Genomic DNA, 25,401 nt, shown 5'->3' on the forward strand with positions numbered 1-25,401 from the left:
AGCACACTTTGCAAAGGAGGGGAGTGAAACCGAAAGAGTTGGTGTCATAATAAAGGTATTCAGCAGGTAGAATTCCTGTCCGTGTGTGTGTGTGTGCATTAGCAGGTGACCCTGATAGAAATGTGCCTGTTAATGTAACAACAGACAGACGTTTCCCTCCAGAAGTAGCTGTGCCCTAGATTCTGTCCTTTTCCTCCCTTTCCCTCTCTTTCTCTTTCACTTGACGGGGTCAGAATCTCGCTGCTCCTGGCACACTTGTCACTGTCGTTTGGAATTGGAGGTTTTTTTTTTTCTTCCTCGGCCATTTAGCCATCTGCCTGCTCTAATTGCTCAGAGTTGCAACCTGGAGTGAGGACCAGATGCCTCTTTCCTCTCTTAGTTTGTCTCTATCTCTCTCTTCCCACAACACTAGCTGAATGTATCATGATAATAGCCTTATGTTACTGTGTAATGTTGTGTTCCACTTGTCCTGAGACACAATCACGGCCTAACACAGATGTGAGCTTAAAGGTGCCCTCTGTCATCTTTTTTCCCTCAATGATTCAGCCTTAAAGGGATAGCACACATCAAAATAAAATTTTGGTAATTTACTCTCCGTCATGTCATTCCAACCATGCATGTTAGAAAGACTGGAAGCATTATTTAGTCCATTCACTCATATCATTCATATCAGAACCTTTATGAAAAATGATTTATTTTCAGTGGAGCAGGTCGCCTGATGGAGGTTGCCATGCTGAGATCACATGACCAGCAGACTACTGCTTGCCTTTTCTTAAAATTAAACAGCATAGTACATTTCCACAATGACACTGTTAACCAAACAAACCAGTATGAGTCATTATAGTATGATAGAGGGTTTACCAATGATAACTTCCTTTTTCATAGCTCTTGAAAGCATGATTTTGATTTGTTCCCCCCACCCCCACCCCCCGTCTGCTGCCTTTCATCAAGTCACAGGATAGTCAGTAGTAGGTATGACCATTGAAGCCATTATTTATAATTCTATATTACAATGGCAAAATTACCCGTTTTTTTATTATTATTATTATTATTATTATTATTTTTATCCATATTCTGATATAACCAGATATGGGTTGGGGCTAAAACCATCAGTGCATCAAAACTACATATCCCATTTTATATACTGTAGTAACTCTATTTTCAAACACATTCTATTCAATGTACATGCATAACTTCCTATTATTGTCAATGTTTAACACAGCTGTGCTGCATAACAATTTTGTGGAAAAATACATTTTTAGCATTCTTAGGTGAATAGAAAGTTCATTATTTATTGGAAAATAAACTTTTTTTTTTTTTACATTAAACATGTCTTTACTGTCACTTTTGATCAATTTAATGCATCCTTGCATCCTATTTTTATTCTTTATTACAGCTAAATAGTAGTAGTCATGCCAAGTGTATTTTGCCCTCTAGAAGCTATAAATGTATATTTAATGAATATTGATATATTATGGACTGGGCCAAGATTCTGGATTACAGAGAAGCTTGTAAAACTCTGTTTAACTCCCATTATATTCCTCACATGGTTAATAGCGAGCGACGAGTCTGGTCCGAAGGCTCTGTTTTTATTCCCTGTCATGGAGAGGGACGGGTCAGGAGAGATGAAAAAGCAAGCGGTATGAAGGCCCGAGTGAAAAGCGAGGATGTGCTGGTGTGATTTGGCCCTGAAGCCGTGACACTTCCGTCATCTGTAGTGTTTCCGTGAATTGGACATGTGTGCGCACGCACCCGCTCTCAGTGGGAGATTGGATTGACCCGTGTTGCCCTGAGCTGTCAGACTGTGAGGATCGTCTGGTATCCCTTGTCTCCCGTGGGCACCCGGAGGCGACCACACTTAGATAACAGATGAATAGATAGATTAAGCCTGACGGGGGTTCTTCTGGTGGCCTGTCTGACCTTATCAATTGCTTTGATTATGGATGATTGATCAGTTAGTACTGGAGAGTATGCACGCTCGGTTTGCCACTCTTCCATGATGGGGTTGTTACCATGGGTAGAAGATGCAGTGACCTTTTACACACACTGACATTCGAGTGAAATGATTGGTTGATGATGCCGTGTGTTAGAGGGGACAGAAAACAAAATCAATCAGCAGGAATGATGATATAGACTCAATCTGACAGTTAGCCATAGTAACACCATACTCTGTGTTGACTCTGTAACCATTATCTGCTCTCGGCTGTTAGATTTCTATCTTTGTCTCATTCTCTCTTTTTTTTTCTCTTTCTGTCAGGTATGCTCCTTCAAGTTTCCACTTATGAGCTCAGAAGTTGTAATTATGATGAGATGTGCATTTAAGATCTGAAATAAATGGCCACAACAATGGCCAATGTCCATGCTTTCTTTTTCACTTATTGACAAAGACAAAGGTTTTGTAGCGTTTGTGAAACAAAATGAAGCAGAAAGGATGCACATAGGTGTGTAATTGATGCTTTAAGCATATTATACACACATAAATGCACCGCTTATTCCCTTGACGCATCTGACAAACTCTATTTAAATACAGATACATTTGTGATTAATCTTAGAAATGAGTTTATGCAATAGAAATTCACCAGTATGCACGATGTATATTTTTAGACTTGGATTAATTCGCTTTGCCATAAATTAAATTGACTAAAATGCATCATGGTTTCCACAAAAATATTAAGCAGCACAGCTGTTTTCGGCTGAGATAATAAATATTTCTTTCAAATCAACATACTAGAATGATTTCTGAAGGATCATGTGACACTGAAGTCTGGAGTAATGACTGCTGAAAACTCAGCTTTGCCATTACAGGCAAGTACAAAACTGCTAAATAAATATAATCATAAGTACAGTTTCATAAGTACAGACAACATGACCAATACCAATTTGCTTACGCCACTAACCTTAAATTGGCACACCCTAAACTCAAAAAGTCAGAGCTTCCAGAAAAACCCACTAGCAATTACAGCATTGTGGCATTCATCTCGTAAACACGATCATTCTCACACAACTAGAAGACAGCAGTAGTCCTGGCCTCCTGCTGACATTGGGGATGTCACAGGAAAAAAGCAGGTGGTATGAGTGATGACTGGACCTCTGCAGCTACAGCAGAGTGAATGTAGAACACGGACAGGACAGACTTGAGGGTTTTCTCTCTGTGTGAGAGAAAAAATAAATACAAATAAAACTGCATACATAAATACATACATATTCATCATATACTGTAGTGTGTGTGTTTTTTCTCGCTTTTTGGTGTAGAACGATTGGAAATAGTCTTGTAGTCTCTGACTCATTCTGTCCTCTCCCCTGAGAGACGGCCCACCTGCAAAAACAGAGTTTGAGATGAAAGGAGGATGACTGTTTGTGTTCAGTGGATTCTGAACAGACACACACACTTTTCCCTCTTCCTAAAGGCAAGCACACATTGCCACTCTTGTATATTGATACACAAAGCACCCCTGCACGGTCTATTCCACACACTGAAAACGCATTATATTGTATATCTATGAGCAAGATTAAAGGAATGATTAATAATTTACTCTCCCTCATGTTGTTCCAAACCTTCTTTTATAGAAGAAAAAAAAAATCACGATTATGCTGGTCGCTCTATTCCATGCAATTAGAGTTAATAGGGACAGAAGCTTTTAAGCTTAAAAAAGGCACCATAAAAGTGTTATGAAAGTGGCCCACAGGTCTGGCGAACTGTATAATAGTCTTCGAAGGAGTCTTTGAACCAAACCAGTCTAATTATTCTGGGTAGTGTTTCAACAACATAGCTCACTGCTTTACTACCATGGTATAAAGCTTTGTTAGAGAAATCAACTAGATAGTCATGACTGTTGTAGTACCTTTGTCCTGCATCCATTATTCAGACCACATTGCTTCAATAATATAGATCTGTCAATAAAGTCACGCAAATGGTGGAGTAATAACTTCTACTAATTAGCTGGTTCAAGATCAGATTAATGTTAGATTGTTCCTGTAAATAACATGGCATCTGAGCAGTACTTTGCTATTTTTGTTCATTGTTTCACTTTATCTACATATTCAATTAAATTTATTTGTATAGTGCTTTTCACGATACAAATCTACAGGACTGGTGACTGTCACTTAATGTACATATGAGAGAAATGTATGGAACATTAAATTTAATTAATTAAATTAAAGATGTAATCACACAGACGTTGAACACTATTAACAGCAATTATTATTTGTTGCAGTCAAACTTATAGTAACATTTGTTAGTTCTGTATGCTGTTTTAGGGTTAGCATCAACTGAGGTCCTCTGAGTGGTCAGCATCATCTCTTCTCAGGTGTTCTGGATGCAGACTGAAGCTTGTGTAACTCCTAGTTACACAAAAACAGATAAATAAACACAGACGTAATTAGCGTAGTTGCTGTTTCTAACAAGCAGAATTGATTAGTTCAGCCCAAGCTAAAGAATATTAATGTGCATTTGATCAGATATAACTGCAGTACAAGATTATGAGATGCATTATTTGAATCCTTGGCCAAAGAGATGTGTCTTTAATTAGATTTAAACAGAGAGAGTGTGTCTGAACCCCAAACATTATCAAGAAGGCTATTCCAGAGTTTGGGAGCCATATGCGAAAAAGTTCTACCTCCTTTAGTGGACTTTGTCTATCCTAGGTAATACCAAATGTCCAGCGTTTTGTGACCTTAGGATGCGTGATGGATTGTAGTGTGGTAGAAGGCTAGTTAGGTATGCAGGAGCTAAACTATTAAGGGCATTGTCTAATACACCTGTATAACACCCAGATATAACACCCTGATTTTTGACTGTAGAGTAAATAACAGTACTTGCGTCTAGTTGCACATTGTAATCCAAGAGATTCTGTGTACTGTGGTCTGATAAGTAATATGTCTGTCTTATCTGAATTTAATAGGAGAAAATTATTGGCCGTCCAATCTTTTACATTTTTAACACTCTGTTAGCTTAGATAATTTAGACGTTTCATCTGGTCTTGTTAAATATAGAGTTGACTATCATCAGAATAACTCATCCCGTATTTTCTAATAATATTACCATGGGGCAACATGTTCAAAACATGTTTTGAAAATAGCCTTGGACCTAGGACAGATCCTTGTGGCACTCCATATTTTACTGGTGTTAAATGAGATGACTCCCCATTTAAGTAAATAAAATGGTAGCGATCGGACAGGTAGGAGCTAAACCATCTTAGAGCCTGCCCTTGAATACCTGTATAGTTTTGTAATCGATCTATGAGTATGTCATGAGCTTTGGTGTCGAATGCAGCACTAAGATCAAGTATGTTTTGACGAAAGAAGCAAGCCATTTGTAATTTTAACAAGTGCAGTTTCTGTGCTATGGTGGGGCCTGAAATCTGACTGAAATTATTCATAGAGATCTTTGTGTTTTGCAGGAAGGAGCACAATTGAGCAGACACAACTTTTTATAAAATGTTAGACATAATCGAAAAGATTTAAAATGGTCTGTAATGCCAGTTCAATAGGATCTAGTTTTGATTTAGGCTTAATAACCGCCAGCTTGAATAGTTTTGGGATGTGACCTAAAGATAACGATGAGTTAATAATATTGAGAAGCAGTTCTTCTGCTACAAAAAACAACTCTTTCTGTAATTTAGTGGTTACTTGATCTAACATGCATGTTGTTCAATCAATCAAACATTTGTTTGATTCAATCAGGGGTTCCCTCTTACATCATACCCCAGTATAACTTTAGGTTAGAGCACATTCAAACGTGTACTTTTACAACAAGTGTTGTGACCATATCTAAAGATACTTTTGAGAAATGCATTTCATAGTGTTTTTATGACTTGGACCAACTGATTAATTCCTTTCTGGTCCAAAATGAAGAAACAACATTAAGACTATCACTTAAGAACTATCACTTTTAACAGTTTGAAGACCCATCAGTATTTTTCTTCACCTCCTGTTATCCCTTCCTCTTCCTTTGCTGTTCTTATATCACCCATCCCTCTCTTTCTTTCGTTATGGAGAGGTTGTGTATAGTGATGAAGTGATGTGGATGAATGAGTGTGGGATGCTGTGAAATAATCCATCTGACAACCCAGCAGAGCGCACTTTTCTCTTCTCTCTTCCCTCGTCTTGATCATTTCTGCAGCTTCAGTGCTGCTCACTTCTGCTTGACTGGCTCAAACACTTCCACAGCATCCACTGTTATCCTTTACGCTAAACAACTAGTCCAGACATACACTCCACTGCTCAATATCGCATCAAAACCATCCACTGCAGTAACACTTCACTGCCCAGTCCAGCATCCAGACATGAGGGGGACTGTGCATCACAATATCAAAGACATGCTTAGTAATTTAGGCACAGTTCACATCTATTTTAGTCATTGAACTCTTACTCTTCATGTAAAAGGGAATAGTTTATCCAGAAAACAGTATTCATTTACACCATCATGACCATTCTGAACCCACATGCTGTTATTTTTCATGTGGAACAGAAAAGATTCAGTCTTTTCAATACAGTGACAGCTAGTGACCATGTCAGCCCAAAGAACGTACTTAAAAAAAAAAAAAAAAAAAAATATATATATATATATATATATATATATGTTGAGGTTGGTAAGATATTTGAATTTTTCTGAAAGAAGTCTCTTATGCTTTCAAGTTAAAACAGTAATATTGTGAAATATTATCATTATTTTAAATAATTTTTTTTTTATATATTTTTAAATAGTTAAAATGTAACCTATTCCAGTGATGGAAAAGATAGAAAACGAATGAAAAAGAGACTTTTTGATAGAAATTATCAGTATTAACTGTTCCTGAAACAACATAGGGTGAAGATTCTACAATGTACACAAATATAGACAAATAACATTTTTGACATATTATATTAGATATTTTATATACAGTATGTCAGTCTAATGACATAAGATTTGACTCAAACGGAAAATGCCTTGACCTCCTCTAAGAGATCTATTTGATCAATTTTCCCATCAGCCTGTGCAGTGTTCATATCTCTGTTTCTGGTCCTGGATCCATTTCCCAATACATCACAGTTATCCTCGAACTGCATCAGATTGCACTGCATGAAATTAATGGCTATTTTGATCAGAGCAGAATTTCATTATTATATTTTGTCTTAGGAACATAAATAGGTTAATAATATTCAATCGACTAACAATCCAGGTGTCAATATTCAATCAGTAGATTAATTACCTTCTAGAGCTATTCTGTACTTACATCAGTGATTTCCGTTCATCAAATGATTTGCATTCACATTAAATTACCGTGCTGTGCTAACTGGTTACATTATCCTCAAAAGGACACATTCATTAAAAGTCATCTTTTGCTATTTAAAACATTTGAATTAAATAGGTCCAGCAGGTTTAAACACTCATGCCACCTTCCGAGAATGCAATGGATGGTGTTTAAATTGCAGGTTGTTTACTTTAAACAGGCAACAGCAGTTATTTACAGTTTGTTTCCACACACACTCTTTTCCGCACCATCAAATAATGGGACTGCAATGATATGTTTCACACCACTCTCTGTATCTATTCCACAGCACAATACTCAGAAACATCTTGTCACCCTTCAACGCTCACACACCCAGTCGACTGCATGAGCCATATTCATGGATATGATTGTCCTGGACGACACTTCAACCAGTCTGCTTCCCTGCAGAGTCAGTTCCACAACGCTTGTGGTGTGTATGTGGACCACACAGAAAATGAAATACCGATGGCTGATTGTCTGGCTTAATGTTGAGTGCCTTACAAAAATGTGATGGGCCGTTAATGATGAGCTACCCTGCACAGTCTGTGTGATTGGGAGTTTTCATGTTCTCTGTGAATGTGTTAAAAAGATAGTTCACCCCCCAAAATTTTATTCTTTCATCATTTATTCACCGTCATGTCATTCCAAGCTTTAGCAACTTTCTTTTTTCAACCTGCAATGAAAATGGACTAAGACCTTGGTCTGCTAAGCTCCAAAAAAGGATAAAGAAGCACCATTAAAGGGATAGTTCACCCAAAAATCTAATTTGTTCAGCAATTATTTACCTTGCCTTTCTAAACTTTTGAGACTTTTTTTTTTTCTGACCTGCGATAAAAATGAATGAAAACCACTACCGGCCATGCTCAAAAAATAATAAAAAAACTAAAACAAACGCCCAATTAAAGGGATAGTTCATCCTCCCAAAAAAATCTGGCTTCATTTACTCACCCTCATGTCATTCCAGACCTTTTGTGGATATTCAGATTTTTTTTTATTATTTTTTTATCCATATAGTAAAAATCAATGTAAATAAAGTATCAAGAGGTTAGGAAAGACATGAGGGTGAGTAGGTGATGACACAATAATCATATTTGGGTGAACTATCCCTTTAAATAGAGTCATGCCTTGTATTAGGCAGGTTGAGCTGGAGGGGAAATGCAGTAACACTTGACCTGTTTCACTGAGTCACAGAGAAAAATAGGAGGGGAACATCGGGGAGAAAGAGAGAGACACTGAGACGGAGAGAACGAGGGGTCTGTGTGGGGTGAAGGCAGATGAAATGTGAAGGGGAAAGCAGAAAGAAAGAACAACAGCTGGGAAGGCCAGTGGGCAGAGAGATGACACTGCTCCCCCCTCTCTTTCTCTCTCTCTCTCTCACTCTCCTTCTCTCCTCTCTTGTCCTTCATTGCATAGCCTTTTGGCTCTTGCTCTCTCTCTCTCTCTCTCTCTCAGATGCCCCTGACCTCGTCTCATTTCTGCAGCTGGAAAGGGCAGAGTTAGACCGCTCTACACTCACAAACGCTTGTGCTGCTTTTGTGGAGCGGTGGCATGCCAGCAAGTCTGCGTGATGGCAAAGCCAAACTGCTGTGCTCTAATGTGTGTTTGTGTGATGGCGGGTACTATTTTGCACTTGTTGATGGATAATGTACATGTAGTGTCAGCCTCAGATGGCACACTTATAGACTTTCCCCGAAGCATGTCAGTGACCGTCCAGTCAGATTGCCTGACAACAATGTATGTTCCAGAAAGCTATTATCATTCTGCCAAATTAACTGTGCTGTATTGGTTGCATCTGTGTGACTTTATTGACAGATCTATATCGTCGAAGCAATGTGGTCTAAACAGTGGATGCGGCACAAAGGTACTACAACAGTCATGACTAGTTGATTTCTCTAACAGCGCATCTTCAGTTTCTAGAAAGACACAGACAGACAGATGATAGATAGATAGATGCATTATTTTTTTATTTTTTTTAATATGTTAATTTAATGACCACAACATGAAAATCATTTTCAGCTCATCAGCATGTTAGTGAGAGACAGTTTTTGATGTGAATGACCGGACAGTGCTTGCTCTATCTAACTGTGGTCATGGCCAGAGCTTTTCAGGCTGAGATCCCCCAGAATGCCCTGCAGCCCAAACAGAGCAGGGTGCTCTGCGACATGCAGTATTTCAGAAATAACTCCTCATCAGGCTTGACAGCCACTCTCTTACTTATTTATTCAGCAGGACTTCTAGAGCTTCAAACAAACACACACACTCACAACCCAAGCCGAGCTAAATCACACAAGCATCAATCTGGATCAACGGGCCGCCCAGAAACAGTCATGCACACGGCTTCTCGCAGTTCTGTCTTCTGTCAACGTTTTGCAGATGCAATGGACACTGGATAAATGTCTTGTTTCCTGTTTCTCCCATTTTTATAGGGCACATCAAGCCATAGCTTCCAGACCATTTTAGCTGCTAACCCATTTCTTTATGGATATTATAAGATAAGGCTTGTGTGTGCTGTAGGCGCCTAAAAATCTTTTAGTTAAAGCTTGAGCCTCAGGACAGGAAATACCGGATTGTATTTGCTTTGTATAAACTGGCTGGGGTGGCGATTCACTTACTGTATATGTCTGAGGATTTTAGTTTCGGTAGCCAGACATTCCAACCATTAGTTATGAGAAATTGAACACGTTCTTCCTATTCTCTATCAGATACAGAAAACGCTAAGATTCATTCACAGACAAAACATCTTTGTCTTTGAGATTTCTGTTTCACATAATGAATCATCATTTGGTCATCTTTCATCCACTGTGGCCCAGATGGTTATCAGCGCTCACCTGCAGCGCCTCGTGTGGCCAAACTATTATGCCTTTATAAAAGATGGCCTGTTTCCTCATTCCTCTCGAATTATTTTTGTGCCAGGCACAGACCAGTGTAGCTGTTTGTAGGCCAGTCTGAGAAACATTAGTCATTAGGCCCATAGCTGCTACGGACCTGACATTTCCAAAAATGAGTAGTGCCAGCCAGTCTCTGACCTAATGCTGTTTAACTTTAAATAAACATATAGGCTATTTGTCATGTCATGTCATGTCATGTCGACTCAGTGTTGAGAATGCCTTCATGGCCTACATAATCAGCTATGACAACTCTGACAGCGTTTCCTGACAAGAGCTGGGGGAGAACATACTTTGGCATGTTTGCCAAAACACATCTTAGTGTTCGAGTCGCTTTCATTGCTGTCATGTTCATATAAGATGCACTTTTAACTAAACAAGAAATGTGTTACTTTGATCTTGTGTTATCTTTGATACCATTTAGCATTCTTAAAATGGCCGTTATTACAATGATTCTTTTTATTTTAAATCTAAAAACTGATCAAATTTCTCTCTTTGAGTTTTTGAATTGAATTAGAATTGTAAAAAATAAAAAAATTGTCATTTATTTCTGACTTATGTACATCTGGAGTGTGTTTGGAAAGACCTACATTTTCTTTGTTGAACATACCTTTGTCGAAATAAAATAATAAAATAAAATATACAGATATCTAGAATTAATTTTAATTAAAAAAGGTTTTCTAATATGTAATATACGCATATATCATTTGTTCTAGTTTAAAATTATTTTTAATATATATGTGTGTGTGTGTGTGTAAATTTGCTTTGTTGAACTTAATTTATTAGGATTATTAGGACTGTCAAAAGAAAAAATCTAAAAATAATTAGAATTAATTTTAAAAGTAGAAAAAATCATGTTTCTATTATAGATAGATTATGAATGAATTATTATTACTTAATATTAGTACTATTAAAAATATATTCAAAAATTCGAAATAATGTTTTTTAGAAAATAAAATTTTAGAATGTGAAAATTCCATCACGTCATAATGACACGATAGCACTTTCAAAGAACATTTTTTTAAAAAGTATGCTATTTTACAATGTCTAAGCAAATTCAAACCAATATCCAACTAAATAGTTATTAAAATACCTACACCTACTGTATACCTAGTTATTTTAAATAAATCCTATAGTCTTTTATATTCTATATTATGTTTTTCACCCTCAATACCTATTATTTTAAGTTTTAAAAAAGTGATATAATTACAGAGCCATCCAATTTAATTATATCTAAATAGTATTTAGCATTATATGAATTAAAGTGAGCACATTTCTTGTAGTACCATGAATCTTTTATCATCCGTGTTGATGGCTCAGACACTAGCCCAGATATTTAACCAGCCTGATGTTGCATACACTTTCAAATATCGCAAAACAGCTCTGTTCACATGCCTCAGTGAAACGCCACTGATTTGTCTCTGTATATTAAGTAAAGGGAGAGTTTGAGTGAGGGAAATGAACTCTTCATGAACTGGATGGACATATTGATTCAGTGTTTGAGCGTCAGTACACTTGTGACAGACTTCACTCATATGCATCTCATTGCTGTTTCTGCTTAACACTGCGTATTGATTACTCTTCATCTGCTGTCACCCGAGAGACGGTTGCCATGACACTACACTGACAGATCCACCCTGTGTCTCCGTGGCAGCTGTGACAGAAGGATACAGCGGGGTGTGAGGGTCAGATGCACAGCTGATGCTGCTTGTGAAAACTCACATGTATGTGCATGCACAAAGAGAGCCTGCAACATACTGTACATGGGGGGACTAATATAACATTGGTATTAATGGTCTTGTTAAATTTTATGGAGAGCAGATTTTTATGGCGCTAGATCAGCTTTTGATTTAGTTTGAGGTTGAGGTAGTATTTGTTTCGGAGGGAGAGAGAGAGTGAACATTAAAAATGGGACGGTGTTAAAAGCCACTGATGAAATCCATAGTAAATCTGGCCCTTGCAATGAAGACATCAGATGATCACATGATTGCTTAATTAAGTTCATCTAAATTAATGTGAGGCATTCAGAGCAAGCTGGGAGCGGGAGAGCACTGAGTCTAGAAGGAGTCATATCATTCAGAAACACATTTAGAAACAGTTTAGCAGGCACAAAAGACAAGACTAGTGCATTGTATGTGAAAATAAATTGCAGAAAATCAGCATCATCCGTTTCTTCTGTAGAACTGGACTGGATTGACAGCGAAAGAACAATATGGTAACAAGCAGAATACATTCTGCGTGATACAAGGGGCACGGTGTGTAAAGATTACAGTGAAATGACATGGGGACACATTCGACTGACAATTTTCAGGTTACAAAAATAAACTACACAGCAGACATAGGTTTCCATGAGAAATAAAGAAAGAAACAAACAAACAAAAAAGAAAGAAAGAAAGAAAGAAAGAAATTTGAATTTAAAATAAAAAATGAAAAACATGCTCATCACAGAAGAGGTTTACTGAAGTCATTATATGTAAGGATTGCATTTCTAATGGATTTCTGAATAAGTTCATAGATAAAAATGAGCATCCAGTAATTGACCCAAATAATATCACAAGCAAAAAATACATTCTGTGTACACAAAGAGTCATCTACACCCTTTGCAATAATACATGTGTAGAAAGAATGGACTGTGGGTTTGTTGTGGCTCTTCAAACACAGGCAGACTCTGGTCTTGTGTCTAACAGGCTTTCAGTGGTCTGCTGTCCTGCTCTGCCTTGTTGCTCTGATTAGTGATGATGACGACAGTCATGTAAGCTGCAAATATAAGCTGTGTGGTTTCTCACTGTCTCATACACTCATATTATAGAGCAGTGTGTTTACTGGGGCCAGCCAAATAGCTAGATGAGCAATAATTTCAAATAATGAGTGAGAGAGACACTAAAAAATGACACCCACCCACCCCGCAGCATCTATGGCAGAAAAGGACAACATGGACGTCTGTAATGATCATTACTGTCCTCCTTTCTCTCTCTTCCCTCAATTTCTTTCTTTCTCTCTCCCAGCTCATTGTTATTTTTACAGCAGATAATGGAGTGGGCGTTGTGGCACAGGACAAAGCCACAGATTCCCTTGTTAGGTCGCAATAACTCAGTCACATTAAAGACCTTTTATCGGGTGTGTAATTAAAGGTTTTGGGATGTTCATATACAGCTTCTGGAAAACAGCACATGGACTTTTGGTTTGGACCAAAAGGTGCTATTTGTCTGTACAATGCTGGTATAATCTCAGATATTCAGGGATGTGTGGGATGTGCGGTCGTTGGCTTTGGGATGCTTTGAATCTCTGGGTTGTGTAGGGGTGTGTTACAGCCGCTGTTTTGGGGTGAGTTTGGAATGTGGCTGCAGACTGTGGCGGGAAAACACAGCAATCATGACTGTAGCAAGGACGAATGCTCGCTAATGAAGCTGAATAACTCCTAGCTTGCAAACAGGTAAACAAATACACACACATCAGTGAACACACATGCTCACCGAGCGATGGGGACCCTGGGGCTTTATGTGGCTTTGTAATTGGTATAATTTACTGGTAATCAGGAACTGGTTGGTTCAGTCACGAGGCTGTTTAGGCCATGGGCAGACGCCTTAAACCACGGCGCTCTAATACATCTGCATCTCTAAACACGAGCGATCGCAGCACTATTGCCCAGCAGCGACTGCTAAATGCTAATACATGGAAATCTTAATGAGTGTGCTTGGATAAATGACTTCCTGTGTGTTTGTGTGAATGTGTGTAATATAGATAGAGGTTAGAAAGGTTAACACACTGTCTGCCCTCGGCAGTAACACTTTAACTTTGGGAACTGGAAAATCTTTGTGGGAAAAATGTCATTCTTTCACTGTTGTTCACTTTTTTATTCAGTCACACTTCTTTAAACTTAAACAGCAGGTTCCTGTAGAGCTTTAGCATGTACAAAAACAGAAAATCTGACATTCAAGGTAAATTATATAAATAAAGAGAAATGTAAAACAAAAAACCATTATGATGTCAAATAGATGAAATGACTAAGACTCCTTTACGATCCTGCACTATTTCAAGGTCACTAATCAAATAAGGAAATTTGTGTTTTGTGTTTTGTTTTTTTATTCAAGACAATATAATATCAGTATTAGTATAATTTAAAATTCTAAAATTTTAAATTATAATTTAAAATAATTTAAAATATGAAATCAATTTCATATTTGATATGGATTTTTTTTTTTTATATTTATTATATTATTTAATAACATTTAAAATAATTTTTTTAATCAAATGTTCAGCTGCCTTCTGTTCTTTACTAAAACATTTTTATAAATAGTGTAAAAAGAATATATGAACATGATTAGTGAAGTGCTGAAGTGCTGATCCAATAACTCACAAAGATGACAGCTCACTTAACTGGCCCCAGGCCATCTTTATTGTGAAGCTTTGACTTAATATCATTTGTAACGAGAAAATTGAATTAATATCAAAAAGAAGCATTTTCACTTTAGAGCTTTCAGACTTTTGGACCCTGCTAAAGAGATATAGTAAAATGAATTGTGTGCTCATAATGGACAAAACTGAAATGACTGAAAAATAGACCATTTTTAAGGCTCAAGCCAGTAGGAAAGCATCTGGATTGGAAGAAAAATGCTTAGAAAATACTGAGATATAGTGAGACACAAGCTTTGTATAACTGCAGAAATTACCAGAGAGTTGATGAAGATGCTTCTCCCAAAAACTTAATGATTGAGAGAAAGGGAAGGGAATGTGCGGTGGCTGCTCTTCATGCTTGATGAGCTCTGTACGTCTGACTGTGGGTGTTTATGGGAGAGAGAAGACATCACAAGTTGAAATATAATCCTGATGACTGAGAGAATGTGTGGTGTTCTCTCAACACTTAATTTGCAGCATATATGTGGCTGTGTGCGTTTAGGGGAAATGGGAAATTAAAGTTTAAAATAATTCTGATGACTGTAAGGGCACTGGTGAGAGTCATTTTTAACACTTGACAGCAATGTGTGTGTGTTTTCTTAACTATTCTTTAGGAGCAAGCACATTTGTCCTCAGAAGTGAGCTAAAACATCTCATTGGGGACATCTGCGGTAATCCTCAATTGCATCAATGATTCATACATAAAATAATACATAAAAGTCCACATGAAGTCAGAATAGACCCTATTTACAGTACTTACCCTTTTAAACTAAAGATTATTTTATGTTGAATATCACGTTTCACTCTCATGTCACATTACAGCTTGATTTGCAAATGTTATATAGACATAACTATCCAGTATGTCTCATCTCTCACCCATCAAAAATTTAATATGGCGCTATAAATATGACTAAAATACAAAAATACATTAAAATTGAGTAACTTACATTTTAGACACAATATAGCAGGTTATTGCATTTTTGCTCCAATGATAATAGTTCTGTATAAAACCTGTTACATCTCCAAGCAACACACATTAGTGATGTTCTGAATCAGTTGACTGAATGATTCAATGACTCACTCAAAGAATCACATCACATGTTCCTGAATGAATCTGTTGCATATTACTCTTACTACTTTTACCATATTTTTAGTGTTGCTGAATGAAACATTTCATCCAGGCATTCTCTAAACTGCTGTGCATCGTGGGTTTTTTTAATTGTTTGATTAAATGATACAGCGTCTCACACATAAAGAGAGTTACTTGTCGCTAACAATAAGTAAACAAATTAGTGGACTAGAGTGAACTTTTGTATTATGTTTATATATAAACAATGTAAGTTTATAGGACAATATGTCCTTGTGTTAACCAAGTAAACATGCTTGTGTGCTAGACTGTAAAAGAGTGAATGATTGGCTGTAGCTTCTGGGAAAATCAGTATTTGTCAGAAATATTGAAAAATCGCATGAGTGACGTCAGGAGCTGTGGGTGTTGAGGGAGCAGTGACCTTGGAGATGGGGATTCGGCCTCCTCCTGTGGCTACTGTCTACTGCCTTAATGCGCAGTGGCAGAAACCTCACTGCCTCCCCGGAGAGAAGCACACATACTTATGCACACACAGAGACTGAGTGTCGCTGACATCAGTTTAATCCTCAGACAGTTTAAATGCATGGCATGGGCTGAGTCTAGGCCTCAGCTTTGATTAGTGCTGGGCAGAGTGTGATGAATGAGACTGCTGAAGATACATACACATGCACACACTCGTGCCGCATTGTTATCATGAAGAGTGATGGGGTGAGTCAAAATGCATGGCATATATGCGGCATATTACAGTGCTCGACGCAGCTCAAGTGAAATAAATGGTGACCACTTGTGAACCGCATGTCCGTTCAAAGTCAGAGGTAGTAAATGCACAAGATAAACCCATCGGCAGGATGATAACCAGAAACACACATGCCAGTCTGTAAATGTTTGAGAATAAAAATATAGGTAGAAAAAAGTTAACTGTCAGGATGTTCTGCACCTATAGACAGAATATATTCTGTGAAAAGACTCACTAAGGTCTCATCATCATAACTTTAAAATTATTCAAATATGTCACCAGAGACCCAGATATTAAGGTGACATCGATCCAATGGATCAGCAATTTGAAATTTTGATGACTCGACAGCACACATGGGTGAAGACTGTGACATTGAACTAACATTCATTTGTATTTGACAAGCACAAGGTCATGCAAATATCCATGCAGAACGCTAGTGGCTGTTCCCCAGTCAGTGAGCTTTAAAGTCATTGAAAACACATCAGCTCAGTTATACTAAAAGTTAACTGGGAACACTTGTCATGTGAATGCTATGTGGTTTAAAATGGAAACTAATGAGATTTTTTCCATGTTCATGCAGAGCCCGGTCTCAGCAAACCTGCCTGGAAGTTACTACAGTTCCTGAAGACCTTAATTAGACCCTTTGTGTGTGATTAATTTGAACTGGAGATAAATTCAGCTGGAAAAAAGACCTTGAAGACTACACGTCCCTGCCACAATGCTTCCATTTAAAATTGTTCATTAGAGAATCTGCAACAGTTATTGAAGCTTTAGTCATTTTAGGGGGCGTTTAGGTGACAAAAAATTTACAGTTTAAAACTTTGAATGCATTTTGTCCAGTCATTTACACAATAACAGTGTTTTGGGGGCCTGAACATGTGAACCTTTGAAAATGTATTTCCAAGTGCATGTTTTTTAAAACGATACTGTTATCGTCTCTATGTAAAATACAAAAATGTAACCGTGATGTCATGCTTGTGTGTATTACATGTTCAGTCTGAAAAAATGTGCACAGGCGAGTATAGCGTTTCTTTAAAAAGTGATATTGCCAACTACTGGCCTGGCATGCATTATACAGCATTTTTAGTCATTTTCACGGATGCGTGATCGCTTTGACAATGTTTTCTTCTGTACATGTACAGGACATTTTTTTCATTTTTAGTACATTGTTGTCGTGTAAGCATACCCTGATATAGACGTATATAGTAAATAAACAAACTTCAAAGATACTACATCCATATTTCTAATTTTGTGCTCAGCAAACAGAATTTTTTTTTCATATTGTCTATTGACTGAACTACAGTTAAGTTGACATAACATATTTGAACATATATTTTTTTGAGATTTCAATGTTAATTCAACTACAGTTATGTAAAATCAACATTACAGTATAGATTCAATTATATTACGGTTAAATAAATAAATAAACTATTAAAAATTACTGTTGAATTAAATTAATGCGAATAGCATTGACACATCAACATGGATTTAACATTGTTTTGAACTTGCTATCTGGGAGGACATAATTTGATTATATTTGCACTATTAATGAACTAAAATGAATCAACACTCAACTAACTAGAGCTAAATAATGATACTGTTCTCTTCTGTTTATGAGTATGAGTTTGCTTCATAACTAATGAACTTTACAACAGTCACGATGGTATTGAACTTATCTGAATTAACTTTGAACTAAACTGAGCTGAATGATCACACCATTGTCTTTGTATTTGTTTCATAATTAAAAACTTTGCCACAGCAATACAACATCAATGTTTATTACTGTGAAACTGCTTTGAAACTGTAAAATCTGTGAACTGTATTATATGCTTTGTAATCTGTATTGTATGAAGTGCTTTATAAATAAACATGATTATCTGCTTGCACACTAAACAAAAACTATGCTGCTTGACTACATCTGACTTTGTTGTTTTTTTTTTTTTCAAGTCATGTTTTATCCCACCATCGCACAAAGTGGGTCAGGACCACCATTGGAGCCACTTCAAAAAAAAAAAAAAAAAAAAACCTTTACATGAGCTTCTGAGGTTGGGTTCGTCATGGGTGCAGGGTAATATGTCAGAACTTGTGTTTGAACATTAGAGTTTTTCAGTGTCCTTATCTCTCTTTGATCTGTCTGTCTCTTATCGTTATTCACCGGGATGCAATGTCTCATGGGAAATGTTCTCCGATGTCAAATTCCACTGAGTCAGGATAGATGCTGATAATCTAACTCCATTAAGTGTGGATCTGGACACACACACATACACATTTGGTCTATTTGCAACCTTACGTTGATGCAGAATCACATCTAATGCCATAATCCCCTTAATTGCGTATGTCTTTTCACATCGACACATCCATAATTCACCTTAAATTGTTTATTCAACAAATTAATCCCATCGACCTGCCACTTTAGACACACCGTGTGAAATAGGATTGTCTCGGCAGAAATGGGTCATGTGACACGATGCTAATCACCGTAACTGATTTACTGCTTACTACAGTTTACTGAGCCCGAGAGCTTTCAGAATGCTTTTAGTTTCAGTTACTCTGAACTATGAGCAAAGGCCACAGGAAAGATAAACAAAACTACAGACGTTTATCTCTAATCTGGTTTTGACAATCAGTAGACGAAACTACATTCATTTCAAAGAGCACATTGGACGGATGTTTGGAAACCAGGGCAATTTAAATTAAATTAAATCAATAAATATAAACAAAAATTTAAACAATATAAAAAATATATAAAAGTAATACAATTAATTAATTTATGTAATGTTCAGTTTTGTAAGAAAGACTAATAGATTTGCATTGAAATTAGTGCATGGTGACAGAATTTCCATGTTAGGGGAACTATCCCTTTAACATGACACAACCAGTTTGGTCACTGTAACACTGTGAATATCTGTGTCTAGCCGTTTATGTGGCAGTAAACAGCCTCACATGGATGTTCTGTCTGAGACCAGCTGCAGACTGGAGTTTATAAACGGAGATGTCACAGTGAAGATTGATTTGAGTTTTTTTCAGTGCTTTCTTACGCTATTGCTCCACACACACACACACACACACACACACACACACATTCTTCCCTCATTCTGCCTCTGTCTGCAGTGACCTTCACTTCCTCTACACCTCATATTCTCTCTTCATCTCTTTCTGTGTTTGTGGTATACCGCCAAAGGCTCGTTCTCCAATGAATCAGCTGTCTCCCTGATTGTGTTCTCAGATTTGAGTGGCGTTTTGCTCATTCTGTTTGTGTGATGGGATAATTCTGTCATTCATGCTCAAGTATGTGCTGTTTGTGTGTAATGAATAAGAAGAAATATATATTTATGTGTGACATGGAAGAGATAATGTACAGTTAGTTGGTCATTATCATTATCATATGTCATATTATTACACAAAACTAATAAAAACACAGATGTGAAAACATTGAAATTACATATATAATTCTCCAAACCACTAAATCTTTTAAATTACAGTGTGTACTCATAGCAACCATTTTTTATTAAGTCTTTATTTTAATTGATATGATAAAAACAGAGACTGTGGAGGAAAGGTTTGGTCACATTAGACAAGTTTAAGTGGAATTTCACTGGCAAAAAGGTCCACTGTCTATCGTCATTAGTGTAGCAATTCATGAAACACAGCTCACGCAGAAGTCACTTTAAAACCAAGCAGCTTTCTGTTGGTCAGTGTTTAGCTAATATGTGTGACTAAACCCTATGCAAAATCTCACAAGAAATTCATACCCTGCGTCCAAATGTTCATACTATCTATCCTAAATTTTATGTGAGATTAAAATAAGTATCTCCCAAATAATAGTATGTAAAAAAAAAAAAAAAAACTTCCCGGATGGTCTAATATTTCAGGTTGATTTTTGAAGTGTGGATCCATTTAAACTTATTGTTAATATTGCCCAAAATCCATTGCGTTTTGGTGAAGGATTTGGTTCAGAACTACAAACATGAATAAAAAGCGTTAAAGCTACAAACATGGCTGATGTCTGTGACTGACAGGTTTGAATAAAGGGTTTGAGTTACTAATAATCAACATTTAACCTAAAAATATTTATTTAATTTGATCTGTGTTATATTTCATCTGCAACAACAAAGTGAACTTTTAGAAACATGGTTAAAGACCCACGGCTGGCAGATCAAGGTGTTACTTTTCTCTCCAGTAGGGTAGAAACTTCTAGGAAATTAAATTAAATGAAAAGGGTGTAGTAGGGTGTAGTAGGCCTATACAGCAGCATAAGTTGTGTGGTTATTGAAATGAAAAAATAAAGTTATTAATAATAATAATTATAATATTGCCTAAAAATCTTAAATGTAGCCTCAATAAGACAGATAATAGAATCAGTATGTTGCCATGGACAAAAGTAAAATATCCAGATTAGCATCATTCTACGAAAATAGTTGATGCTTAACATTGTGATTGACCAGAATCCCGTATTCTTGAGAGTAGTGTAATGAAATGATATGTTCTATCTTCTCGGATGTGTTATCTGACTTCAGCTGAACCGAGTGAGAGAGAAGAGGAAAGAGTGCTTCAGGACATGAACAAGAGATTGACAGCGCGAGACGAAAGGAGGGAAAGAACGACACATGATTGACAGGGCAGATATTCAGCAAGACATGATGACGTGCACACATTCCTCTATCCAAACTCTTGTCTTTCTTTTAAATTCCTTCCCCTTTAACAAAGGCATTATTCTGCCCTTAAAAACACCTGCGATCCGTGAAAGTAGATCTATTTTCACAGTAAACGCTGCACTTTCAGGGTGGTGATATCAGCGATTCTGTGTCTGGAAAACATCGAGCAGAAGGAAGTTAGACGTAATGAGTGTTTTTATACAGTTGGAGCACCATCTAGTGTAACATCAAGTTACTCCACTACAGTACATCGACAGACATGTACAATATTAGCTTAGCGCATTCCTTTATTCAAAACGGAGTTACCAACTTAGTTTTGAAAAATAAATAATTGCATATTAAACAGAAAATGTTTTAAACAGGTTTATCAGAGTATTATTAAATTGGCAAGTAATAATTAATAAAATTATACACACACACACTCACTACCATTCAGAAGTTAGGGATCAGCTCATCAAGGATTAAGCTCATCAAGGCGTATTTTTATTTGATCAAAAATTTGATCCTTTAAAATATAGTTTATTTCTGTGATGCAAAGCTGAATTTACATCAGCAATTATTCCAGTATAAAGGGTCACATGATCCTGGTGATTTATTATTATCAATGTTGGCAATAGTTGTGCTGCCAAATATTTTTTGGGAAACTGCAATACTTTTTTTCAGGATTCTTCAATAAATAAAAAGTTAAAAAGAACAGCATTCATTCAAAATACAAATCTTTTCTAACAATATATATGTTAGCTATCACTTCTCAACAATTTAACACACATCTGGCTTGCTGAATAAAAGTTTATCTTCTTACAAAAAAAAGACCTTTTGAACTGTAGTGTATATTGTTAGAAAAGATTTTTAAAGTTTTATTAAAAAAGGATCACAGGTTCCAATCTATCTACCCATCTATCTTAAGCAGCACAACAGTTTCTAGCACTGATAATAAATCAACATATTGGAATAATTTCTGAAAAATCATGTGACACTGAAGACTGGAGTAATGATGTTGAAAATTCAGCTTTGCATAACAGGAATAAATTATATTTTAATGTATATTAAAATAGAAAAACGTTATTTTACATCAGATATCTACTATATAATAATTAGAAGTTATTGTTAGTCCTATTGTTCATATTTCATTATGGACTCCCCAGTATGAAATACAAACCCGATTCCAAAAAAGTTGGGACACTGTACAAATTGTGAATAAAAACTGAATTCAATGATGTGGAAGTTTCAAATTTCAATATTTTATTCAGAATACAACATAGATGACATATCAAATGTTTAAACTGAGAAAAATTATCATTTTCAGGGAAAAATAAGTTGATTTTAAATTTCATGGCATCAACACATCTCAAATAAGTTGGGACTAGGCCATTTTTACCACTGTGTGGCATCCCCTCTTCTTTTTATAACAGTCTGCAAACGTCTGGGGACTGAGGAGACGAGGTGCTCAAGTTTTGGAATAGGAATCTTGTCCCATTCTTGTCTAATAGTCTTCTAGTTGCTCAGCTGTCTTTGTTCTTCTTTGTCACATCTTCCTCTTTATGATGCATCAAATGTTTTCTATGGTTGAAAGATCTGGACTGCAGGCTGGTCATTTCAGTACCTGGATCTTTCTTCTACACAGCCATGATGCTGTAATTGATGCAGTATGTGGTCTGGCATTGTCATGTTGGAAAATGCAAGGTCTTCCCTGAAAGAGACGACGTCTGGATGGAAGCATATGTTGTTCTAGAACTTGGATATACCTTTCAGCATTGATGGTGCCTTTCCAGATGTGTAAGCTGCCCATGCCACACGCACTCATGCAACCCCATACCATCAGAGATGCACGCTTCTGAACTGAGCGCTGATAACAACTTGGGTTGTCCTTGTCCTCTTTAGTCCGGATGATATGGTGTCCCAGTTTTCCAAAAAGAACTTCAAATGTTGATTCGTCTGACCACAGAACAGTTTTCCACTTTGCCACAGTCACATTTTAAATGAACCGTGGCCCAGAGAAAACGCCTGCACTTCTGGATCATGTTTAGATATGGCTTCTTTTTTGACCTATAGAGTTTTATCCGGCAACCGCAAATGGTACGGTGGATTGTGTTTACCGACAATGTTTTCTGGAAGTATTCCTGAGCCCAAGTTGTGGTTTCCATTACAGTAGCATTCCTGTATGTGATGCAGTGCCGTCTAAAGGCTCAAAGATCACGGGCATCCAGTATGGCTTTCCGGCCTTGACTCATACACATAGAGATTGTTCCAGATTCTCTGAAACTTTGGATGATATTATGCACTGTAGATGATGATAACTCTTTGCAATTTTTCTCTGAGAAACTCCTTTCTGATATTGCTCCACTATTTTTCACCGCAGCATTGGGGGAATTGGTGATCCTCTGCCCATCTTGACTTCTGAGAGACACTGCCACTCTGAGAGGCTCTTTTTATACCCAGTCATGTTGCTAATTGACCTAATAAGTAGCAAATTGGTCCCCCAGCTGTTCCTTATATGTACATTTAACTTTTATGGCCTTATTGCTACCTGTCACAACTTTTATGGAATATGTAGCTCTCATGAATCCAAAATGAGCCAATATTTGGCATGACATTTCAAAATTTCATTTAATTTTCACCTTTGATATGTTATCTATATTCTATTGTAAATAAAATATAAGTTGATGAGATTTGTAAATTATTACATTCCTTTTTTACTCACAATTTGTACAGTGTCCCAACTTTTTTGGAATCGGGTTTGTACTACTCCCTGCTAACTAAGGCATCCAAAAAAACACTATGATTTTTATAGAAATAAATGCATATAATAATTATTATCAATAAATAAGATCTCAAGTCTTCAGAGATTAATGCAGCACTTTAATGACTTTTAGAAGATGTCAACAGTACAGATATGCCATACAAGACAGATAAGCCTGACTCTATGTGTTGGAATCTGGGATTTATTAATTCAAACTAAGAAAGCAGGATCCGCTGTAAGATTTAGGTGGTGCTTTATAAACAACCTGAACTTATAGACATGGTGCTGTATGGTGTGCGGGTGCCACTACTGGAGGTATTATTGGTGCTGTTCTTTGTGTGATCATCCTGGTAGCCTTAATTGCAACTATAGTGATGGTCTGCAAATGCAAGAGGAAAAAAAAAAAGAGTAAGTACTGCAATCTCTGTAATATGCTGTCTTTAACTTGTACCCTGGTTAAACGAAATAAATCAAAGATAATAATACTTATGAACTTTTTTCCACTTTACTGATCATTGTTTTTACAGCGGTCCACCCACTTACAAACCTCCTCCTCCCATGAAGACATATTCTTATTCAGAAAGCGTGAGTAGAGCTGAGCAATTCATACTTTAGTTTACCCTCTGAGAAAATGTAGCTGATAAAAGTGAAGAAAGGTTATCAGTCAATCCTTTAAATATTATAAAAAAAGAAAGAAAATGTATAGCTATATATATGTAAATGTGTTCAAGTAGTGGAGTCTGAATCACAAAGCAAAGTTTAATTTAAGCCTTGCATGAAGATGAATAGAAAGTTTTAACGTTTTGTTATATTTTGTGGACATTTAGGTTATGTAATATATTACAATATATTTTTGTTAAAAAAATTTACTAGAAAAGGTAATCCAGATAAAAAAATGTTTAAAAAAGTATTTTTTGTTAATATTTTCACTCATATATATACTGATAATAGGCTACAGTTTAAAATTAACAAATGTTGTATTATATTTTGTATTTCAGAGTTTGTTTAGCCATTGAAAACTTTTATCAAGATGAGCAGTTTTATTACTAAACTTTATTAAGCTCAACAATTCATCCTTTTCTTTTCCTTTTGTAGCCGAGCATTGATAAACCTGTTTCTGATCCTCAGTTCATGCACCATGAGACAGAGGACGCGATGACAGTAAGAGGCCATTTCTCTCACTCTCTCTATTCCTCTAATCCTGTGTGGCATTTAAGATGGTAAATCATACATATTTGATGGCATGTTCATTTTCCATGCATTATTCACACCTATTACTCACAGATTATAATCAAATCTTTAATAGAAACGTGCTTTGACTCTATCACAACACTATAATCTCTTCTCCGTCAGGATCTCTCAGCATACCATGATGACAAGGATCATCATGAGCCTTCACGTGTCTCCTGGGAGGACAAACAGTCTCCTTACCAGGATGATCGAGACGAAGACAGAAGGATGGGAGAGGAAGACAGCTATTACATCACTTCCTCAGCCAGCAGAGGGAGCAGCTTCATGTCACCATCTGTGGTTGTGTAGGGATCAAACAGAGCCGTAGATTTCTATATAACACTTTTGTACTGTTTTAAATTGAATATGAAATAGTTTGATCTGATTGTAAAGGCTTTGCTTTACCCAAACACTGTAAGGGAC

The 25,401-nt window shown here is 36.6% G+C and overlaps 1 protein-coding gene across 1 annotated transcript in view; it reads left to right on the plus strand.

Moving 5' to 3' along the window:
- Positions 1-17,580, plus strand: part of LOC128030738 (nectin-2) — a 59,616-nt gene extending 42,036 nt beyond the window's left edge. The window contains exon 7 of the mRNA XM_052618627.1: positions 16,934-17,580. Coding sequence (XP_052474587.1) covers positions 16,934-17,010 — 77 coding nt within the window. The 3' untranslated portion in view covers positions 17,011-17,580. The remainder of the gene's footprint in view (positions 1-16,933) is intronic.
- Positions 17,581-25,401: the final 7,821 nt, after the last annotated feature.

This window comes from Carassius gibelio, chromosome A16 (assembly GCF_023724105.1).
Source record: "Carassius gibelio isolate Cgi1373 ecotype wild population from Czech Republic chromosome A16, carGib1.2-hapl.c, whole genome shotgun sequence".
Taxonomy (NCBI): Eukaryota; Metazoa; Chordata; class Actinopteri; order Cypriniformes; family Cyprinidae; genus Carassius; species Carassius gibelio.